We start from the raw sequence: 8752 nt of genomic DNA on the forward strand, positions 1-8752 counted from the left end.
GTCCGGGTGCCTCTTCCTCCAGGGGACGGGCCGTGCAGGCCGCGGTCCTCACAGCCAGGCCCGCTGCCTCCACCTATCGCCCGGGAAGAAGCGCGGCCGTTTCTTGCCTGGGCTGATGGAGAGACTTGCAGTCAGCGGGGTGCCTGGCGCGGGCGTTGGCCGGCAGTGCCCGGCCAGGAACCCCTGGCCGCTGCCCGAGTTGCTTTAGGAGGCAGAGGTGTAAACTGAGCCAGCGGCTCCTGACCTTTACCACCCCGCCAGCGGCTCCGTCTGACCCACCAGCCTGGCTGAGGGCGACATGAATAGAGCAGGGGTGAAGCCAGCGGCTAAATTTGTGTCTTCCTTAAGTATTAGAGGGGGAGGCACTTGCTGACCGCCTCCTTCTGCGGCTGACCCCGGGGCTGAAGACGTCCCATGGTTTGTAAAGCTCGGCGCTGCTACCTTTGGATGGTGTGGAGAGGAGGGACAGAGAGTGAGCAGGGCTGGGGGACCGGCGATGGGAGCGCCGGTGAAACGGGGCCCAACTCAACAGAGCTCTCCTCAGGCTGGAAAATAAGCTTGGTGGAAAGTGCAACCAGGTGCCCTGACTGATCTTAGCAAGGAGGGAGCCGCAGTGGATGTAGATCTAACCCGTTGCTGCCTGGGCTGGCCCCAGTTCCCCTGCCTTGAAGCCAACTGTGTGAGAGCTTGTCCATGTCGCTGAAGTGCTGTTGCTTGTCTCTGTCTGGCTCAGCGTGACCTTGCGATTGGGGTTTATATATTTAGCTCTTCTAATTTGGTTCTCAAGGTGCGTATTTAACCTGCTCATGTTCTTATTACTGATTCCTTGGGGCATCCTTTGCCGTTTCTTCTGATCGTTAGCTGTGCTCGTTTGGTGCCATTTGCCCCGATGACACAAAGCCCGGGAATTCTGAGCAGGCTCTTTTGGTGCTGCAGAATACAAAATAAATCATTATAATTAATATCACACTAGGGCAGATCTATTAAAGAACGTATTTCTCCCCTAAAAGTCCTCAAGCAGGAGGAGGGAGATCATGTGCAAGCTTTTTTTAGTTAGTTGGCATCATTTGTCTAGAAACTTCCTAAATTCATCAGCGCACATGACAGCTGGAACAACCTGCCTTCCTGCTAGGAGTTCTTTTTCTTGTGTTGGAACTGAGGAAGAGCCGAGAATCCTTTCAGCATTCTTTGATGTTAAAGGAGAGATTTCCTGCTGTGCTTTGGGGTCTTCTGGGACCTGAAAGGGATGCTGATCTTTTTTTTTTCTTCTCTGCAGTCCCACCGCAAGTTCTCTGCTCCCAGGCATGGCCACCTGGGCTTCCTCCCCCACAAGAGAAGCCGTCGCCACCGAGGGAAGGTGAAGACATGGCCCAAGGATGATCCCAGCAAACCAGTCCACCTGACTGCTTTCCTGGGTTACAAAGCTGGCATGACCCACACCGTGCGGGAGGTGCACAGGCCTGGGCTCAGTAAGGCTTGGCTGATGGAAGCAGGGAGCTATATCCAAGAGGGAAATGAGGGAACAGACTTGTCAGTGGGAAAGGCTGCTCCTGGGAATGGATGTTGGAGCACACAGGTTCCAGTGTAATGTCATGCAGCTCTTGGATGGCCAAAGGCCACCTCACAGCCAGCATGAGCTGAGTGTGGGGGCTCCTGGGAAGTCCTTAGACTGGTATGGTAATTGGTGGTTTGTTGGATCCTGCAGCAGCAGAACTACCTGAAAAATCCTGACAAATCCTTACCCCCTGGGAGGCCCACAGGACTGGAGCCAAACTCCAGAGCAAGAACCATCCAATCTATTGCTTCCTCCAACCTGGGGGAGGTGGGTTGAAGTGTGCTGGGCCACAGGGCCCAAGCTCTCCAGTGCTGGGGCATCAAAGCCTGCGTGGTCCTTCAGCAGGTGGGAGATGGAAAGGGCTGAGACTGTGAGAGCAGGATGTGACCCTGCCCCCAGTGTGTTGGTGGTTTGCTGTACCAGTACAGACCATGAACAGTCTCAGGGAACGACCTGATCCCAGATGATGCTGAGCACCATTTCCTTTCACTATCTTGCAGAAACCTCCAAGAGGGAAGAGGTGGAGGCTGTGACCATCATTGAGACCCCCCCGATGGTGGTGGTGGGGGTCGTGGGGTACATAGAAACACCAAAGGGCTTGAGGAATTTCAAGACTGTTTTTGCTGAGCACATCAGTGATGAGTGCAGACGGCGCTTCTACAAGAACTGGTACGTTCCTCTGTGGCTGGGGAGGGTCCCTGCACGTGGGGAGTCTCCCAGGGTCTCCCCCCCATGGGCTCTCCACAATGCCCAGCCGCTGCAAACAGCTCAGCTACTGGCAGCTGGCTCTGAGGTGGGATGAAACTGCTGTTTGTTTAGTCATGCAGAGAGATACTGCAAACAGCTTGATGCTGGGAATCTGCATAGGCACATGTAAATTTATTCCAAGAGTGGAACTGAGTTAGCTCTCTCCACGGTGTCATGTGGCAGTGCCTGCAGCAGGTTTGTTCTCCTTTGTGTAGGTCGGGCCCATCTACTCTCCTTTAAACTGGGATACTTGGAGCTGAGGCACCAAATGAAGGGCGTCAAACCAGATTTGTCAGGGGGAAAATTGATATAGAGTGTGACCCCCTGGCTCTTGTAAACATCAACACCCCAAATCCCACACCAGGGGAGAGGAAAATGGAAACATGGATTTCGTAACTGTAGGAATCGTGTTTCCTGCAAAAGTGCCGTTGAGATCCACCCACCACATGCCTCTGATCCCGGTCGGAGGCTGTTTTCTCCCTTCCCTGCTTAGCTCTGATTTTTCCACTTGTATTTTGATGGCACTGAGCCAGTCAGTGGGAGACAACTGGATTCCTCATGCAAAGAAAAAAAAAAAAGAGGTTTGAGTTACCAGCCCTGTTTTCACAGCTCATTATTCACTTTCCTATTCCCACCTCAAAGGCCTGTGTCATGGCCCTGGCAGACAGAGGAGGTTTGGGTACCCACAGATAGTTTGTGCCCTGGGGGAAGGGCCTGGCAAGGTGATCTGACCCCCCCCCCCATGCTGCCCTGGGGTGGTGAAATACAGACTCACTTCACCACTCGGTTCTGCAGGATGTTAAACACTTTTGTCACAGGCACAAGAGCAAGAAGAAGGCGTTCACCAAGTACTGCAAAAAATGGCAGGATGAGGACGGCAAAAGGCAGCTGGAGAAGGATTTTGCAGCTATGAAAAAGTACTGCAAGGTTATTCGTGTCATTGTGCACACACAGGTCAGAGCCTCCCTGCAGAGGATGGGCAAAGGGGGGTGCTCAGGGTCTTCCTCAACTCGGGACCATGTTGAAGGGCTGGGCACTGGGATCACAGGGTTGCCTTGGGGGGTTTCAGGAGTCTGAGCAGGCAGACACCAGTCAGAGGGTGTGGGACAGGGTGTGCAGGCAGTGGGAAGTGCTGTCTGACCTTTCCAGCTGCCGCCTGACACCAACCAGCTCGGGCAGGCTGGGGAGCCCACACACCCTTCAGGGAGAGCAGACTGGCAGAGCCTCAGCAGGTGGTGAGCCATGTCAGCAAGGGATCTTTGGCCCCATGATCACCTCAAATTAGCAACTGGTGTCAAATGTTTGGGCAAAAATAACCCGTGGGGAGGCACACTTTTGCCAGATGCTGATTGTTGGATACACAAGGGCTGTTTTCATGTTGATCCCTGGAGGTAATGGCTGCTTTGGAGTCTGGAGCAGAGCTAAGCTGGCTCAAGGCTTCACTTGGGGCTGGCAGAGACACTCAAAAAGTCCTGCTGTGGTGATTTGGCAGAGGCTTTGCACAAGGAGCTGGGACTGGGAGAGAGTGGAGGCACTCTGAGGTGGGAACTAGAAATAACTGCTCTGTCTGGAAGCAGAGGTGGAGCATTACCAAAGGAGAGGCACTGACTCTGGCTTGGAGCACAGAGCTAGGTCCTGGCAGGTTTCAGTGTTCAGCTTCAGATGCTGCTCTGGGGCATTACCCATGGCCCTTAGTAGAGTGATTGACTCTTGGGGTAGAATGAGGGTGGCCTATCCCCCCTGGAGAGGGTGTGTATCAACTCAGGCCTGGAATGGGAGCACTGGGAGATGGGGTTGTTGGACTCAAGGACAAGCGGTTGGGTCCAAGAGATCCGTAGGCATGATGAGCCAGGTTGCTGGCTGTTAGGAAAGGGGTAGGGAGGGTTGCTGAAGAGCTGTCCCTACTCACCCCCTGTGCCCCTCACAAGCAGTGGGTGGTGTGGCCCTGCCCTCACGTTCATGCCTGGAAGGTGAGGGGGAACATTTTTCCCTAATGCAGATGAGGCTGCTCCCGCTGCGGCAGAAGAAGGCCCACGTGATGGAGATACAGCTGAATGGTGGGACCGTGGCTGACAAGGTTGACTGGGTTCGTGAGAGGCTGGAGAAGCAAGTTTCTGTGCACAATGTCTTCAGCCAGAATGAGATGATTGATGTCATTGGCGTGACCAAGGGGCATGGGATGAAAGGTACAGATCAGGGAGACCCTGACCAGGGGCTTGGTTCTGTCCTCCTCATATGGCTCTGCCTATAAGGTGGTGTAAGGGAATGGAGTGTTAGCCATGCTGAGAACCCACCAACTTACTGCACAGGGAGTAGCAAAGAGCCTCAGGTCCTCAACTGCAGCATCCAGACCCATCATAGCAGAGCTTGGCTTCCTTAAACTGGGTAAAGGCCATGCTGTCTGCTGTGCCCAGAGTCCTCCCAGGAGGCTCAGAGGCGCTGTGAGTACGTAAAGCCGTTCCACATCTCCCAAACCCCACGTGTGTGGAGGTGTGGGTGTTCCTGCGTGTGTGTGCTCAGCAGAACATATCACAGTCTGAGCAGATCCATGGGAAGTGAGAACAGTTCTGTGCTCTGGCCTCTCACGGCGGTGACAGCTCTTGGTCTCCTTCCAACATAGTGACTTTCAAGAGCTGCAGAAGAATGATGAGACTCTCCCCAGCATTCAGACACCAGCCCTGATCCTCCCCAGTGTTTTCACCGCCCTGTCTGGTCACAATTCCAGGGGTGACAAGCCGTTGGCACACCAAGAAGCTCCCCAGGAAGACGCACAAGGGCTTGCGCAAGGTTGCCTGCATCGGAGCCTGGCACCCGGCCCGGGTGGGCTACTCCATTGCTCGGGCTGGTCAGAAGGGCTACCACCACCGAACAGAGCTCAACAAGAAGGTAACAGTCCAGCTGGGCTCCCTCAGAGCATCACTGCACCTTCCTGATGTCCTCCCATGCTGTCACTGCCCTTCCTTGCATAGTGGCCTCTGCTCCCCCCCAGCTTCTCGGATGTTTCCTGGAGATCTGCAGTTCTGTTCTCCATGTCTTTCTCTGTTGCCCTGCTCAAAGGACACATCACAGGGGGCACATCCTGGAAAAAACTGTGCTGTCCCTGTGCCATCCCTCACCGAAGGGGGTGGGCAAGTCACCATCTCAGTTTCTTTCCTGTTCCTAGATTTACCGCATTGGCCACGGGATCCACGTGGAGGATGGCAAAGTGGTGAAGAACAACGCGTCGACGCACTACGATGTCACGGAGAAGACCATTACACCTATGGTAAGAGCTCAGCAGGTAACAGGACTGTGGCTAGCCCTGGCTACAGTAATTCCTTGCCTGGAAACAGCTGCATAGGAAGTTGGTTGAAGGAAATTAACTGAAAGAAAAGCAGTGATCCCTTTCCTCATGGTTTAGACATGGGAAACCATCTCTGTGAGGTGTTTCTTTAGGCCCATTGGTAGACCCAAACATGCAACTTTCAGCTGATAACTTGGGCAGAAAACAAGAGCTTTGTTTAAAAGAAAAAGTATAAATGACATTAAAAATCTGATATTTAACAGATAAATGTTTGTTACTTGGTTTAAAAGTTGCCTTTTACTTATTGAAGCTCTTAATTTGGAAGCGTAGCCAGCTCTGCTCGCTGTTGACCTCCACCCTCCAGGGAAGGAGGCGGGGTTGCTGGTTCCACAGTGCTTACAGCGTGCTGCTTAGCTGGGATCATGCAGGCAGTGTGGCTGAGATGCTGATGGTCCTGAGCAGGCAACCCACAGGGTGCAGAATGACCTTAGCTGGATGGACTATCAGTCACTGCCTTCTCCTTCCCTAGAACAAGCCATGTATGGACACGTCTGCTCCCACCCAGCTCTCCTACCTGCCAACCCTCTCTCTGCCTCTCCCCACAGGGTGGCTTTCCTCACTATGGGGAGGTCAACAACGACTTCCTCATGCTGAAGGGCTGCGTGGTGGGCACGAAGAAGCGCGTGCTTACCCTCCGTAAGGTGAGAGTGCAGCTGGTGCTGGGGAGGGCTGGGCTGTAGCTCATCCACAAACAGATTCACCAGGTGGAGAATGTCTCTGCCTCCAAATGTTGGTCACGGACACTGGTCGGGTCCTTGACATGCAGAAGGTGCTCAGCAAGGCCATTTGCAGCTCGGTGGTGTGTGGCAGCGTGCAGTGGGATGTACCCTCTCTGCAGACAAGCTGCAAGCCTGTGTGGCTGCGATGGGAAGCCGTGGCCATAAGCAGATTGCCAGGAAATGAAATGCTAAGTGAAGAGCAGACTCATTTTAGAGCTGCTCTGCATTCCAAGGCATCACCTGCCACCTGAGCACCGGAGTGTTTCTCCAAGAAGGCAGATTTTCATGGAGATGCTGTCTCCTGCACGCACCTAGGATATTTCAACCCTGCTTCCATCACAGCAGATGTCCAGATTTTCTGTAAAGATAAGCCTGATGCATTGTGACTCCTCTTTTCCAGTCCCTCCTGGTGCATACAAGCCGCCGGGCTCAGGAAGCCATCGAACTCAAATTCATTGATACCACTTCCAAGTTTGGCCACGGCCGCTTCCAGACTGCTCAGGAGAAGAGAGCTTTCATGGTGAGTTATGCTCTCTGCCAGCTCCTGGGCTGTGCTCATGGCTGGGGCTAAAGCAGCTCATTGACTCCAACCAGGCATCTGCTTCTCAATAGAACAGCCAGATGAGTGATTGGGACCGTCTTGCGTAAAAGCCAGGCGTGAATTCAGTTCACACAGCAGATAGATAGGATGCTAAAGGAAGAACATGATGGTTGTGTGAGTGATCCAACCCAACCAGAAAACAATACACCATATGGCCCACCAGTTTCCATTCACCACAGGATGTTTTAAACAAGCAGTTAACTTGGCAGGCTCTGCTGTGGACATATGGTCCCTTTCACCCGTAATTGTGCGCTTCTTCCATTTGTTTGGAGTGATTTGTAACTTTAATGTTCTTAAGAAGAAGGGGTTGGGTCAAATTTAGACACAAATTTGCCATTCTTTTGTCAGGAAGCTTTCCAAAGGTCAAGCAGTATATTTTTCTCTAAATCCAGGGGAGAGGGAAAAAAAAGAAACTATCTAAACCAAGCAGAGTTTCTTGGATAATTTTGCAGCCTACACTGGGCTGGTGCATGTCTGCATGTGAAACTGAGGAAGCACTAAGTAAGCCAGGCCTTCAGCTAGCAGAAATGAAGGAAACAACTGCCTGGATCCCACGCAGGCATAAACCTTGCCTGGATCTGGCCTGTCAGCTAGAAATCCCATGTGAAACTGGCTAAGCCTTAGCCCTGGGGAGCAGGAGGGGGGTGGCTCTGCGGGGCCTTTGCGTGGCTCTTTAGAGGTTAAGCTGTTTTCCGTGATCTCAGTGTTAGGAGCTTGTTTGCGTTCTGCTCTTGCTGTTGCTGCAAAGTCCTGAGTAGCTATGACGTGGATCTTAGTGGCAGGAAGCAGTTTTACCTGGTTGTGGCTGTTTTCTTTGCTGTTTTCTCCTGGGGGGGGAGAGTTTCCCCCGTGTGCGCTGTGGTAAAGCTTTACATGTGGCTAGATGTGCAGGCACATATGTAATTCTTCCAGCGTGCTTCCTTAGGGCTTGACTTGGTCCAGGACAACCCCATTTCTTAGATGATGGGAACTGCTGAGGTTCTGTGGAGTTGGCTGATGAGAATCTGTGCCTTTGGCTGTGGGAGGCCTTGCCTCCTCCAGGGCTCAGGCAGCAGCTCGGCTCCACCACGGCGCGTTCCTGGAAGGATTTAGCCATGCAGCTGTGGCTCCCCTCTGCATCCTGGCCTGCCTGGCTTGGGACAGGTCACTTCCTGCTGCTCTCTGGCTGCTTTTGCGCTGTCCAGAGAAACAAACCCTTTGTGCAAGCACGATGATGTTCTGCTCCTGATTCCCACAGCACTAAGACAGCCCTGGGAGTGGCTGGGAATGGTGGCACAGAGCTCGCAGCTGGAGAGCAGAGACCAGGAGCAGCCCTGTACAGCAGAAAGGGCCTGGAGCTGCATTTCTGCTCTATGCAACTTGCATGCATCTGTGTAGGCCAGGTTTGTCAGTCACTAACACTGAGAGTTCTCCTCTCTGCTCTCTTCCAGGGCCCTCAGAAGAAACACTTGGTGAAGGAGAAGCCAGGAGTGCAGGAAGAGCTGTAAGGACTGAGATAGTCGAGGCTACCAAACCGGGTACCTTCAATAAAAAGGCTTCAAGCCATGACCACTGCCTGTCTTCCTTCTGGAGGGGTGCCTTGCCTGTACTGGGTGCTGCCTGTGGACAGCAGTGTGTTCTTGATGTTCTGCAGTGGGTGGGGATGGGACAAGTAGCACCCAGGACTGGCCTATAGGGACAGGAGCTGACTGGGGCAGCCAAGTGTCCACTCTGTCTTCTGAATCCTCCCACTTTGCCCAGTGAATTTTTTCCCACCCAAACTGATGAAGATACCCCCTCCTCTCTTC

The 8752-nt window shown here is 53.2% G+C and overlaps 1 protein-coding gene across 2 annotated transcripts; it reads left to right on the plus strand.

Annotated features, from left to right (window-relative positions):
* Nucleotides 1–307: 307 nt before the first annotated feature.
* Nucleotides 308–8513, plus strand: RPL3L (ribosomal protein L3 like). 2 transcript variants are annotated; one of them, XM_084271172.1, is made up of 10 exons: nucleotides 308–417; nucleotides 1277–1469; nucleotides 2056–2224; nucleotides 3121–3256; nucleotides 4302–4488; nucleotides 5028–5188; nucleotides 5466–5567; nucleotides 6191–6286; nucleotides 6765–6884; nucleotides 8396–8513. In XM_084271172.1, exons 1-10 carry the CDS (start codon nucleotides 415–417, stop codon nucleotides 8450–8452), a joined length of 1224 nt encoding a protein of 407 aa, XP_084127298.1. In that variant the 5' UTR covers nucleotides 308–414; the 3' UTR covers nucleotides 8453–8513. The 2 variants fall into 2 exon arrangements, with proteins under 2 accessions (XP_084127298.1, XP_084127299.1); XM_084271173.1 differs by lacking the exon at nucleotides 308–417 and adding an exon at nucleotides 550–787.
* The last annotated feature ends 239 nt before the right edge of the window (nucleotides 8514–8752 follow it).

The sequence above is a fragment of the Gallinula chloropus genome (genome assembly GCF_964237585.1).
Source record: "Gallinula chloropus genome assembly, chromosome: 15".
In the NCBI taxonomy this organism is placed as follows: domain Eukaryota; kingdom Metazoa; phylum Chordata; class Aves; order Gruiformes; family Rallidae; genus Gallinula; species Gallinula chloropus.

Excerpts from the sequence above, each read along its gene's own strand:
- RPL3L (XM_084271172.1), top strand. Across the intron at positions 4,489-5,027 it reads CAAGGGGCATGGGATGAAAG|GGGTGACAAGCCGTTGGCAC; the intron begins GTACAGATCAGG and ends TCACAATTCCAG. Across the intron at positions 5,568-6,190 it reads AGAAGACCATTACACCTATG|GGTGGCTTTCCTCACTATGG; the intron begins GTAAGAGCTCAG and ends CTCTCCCCACAG.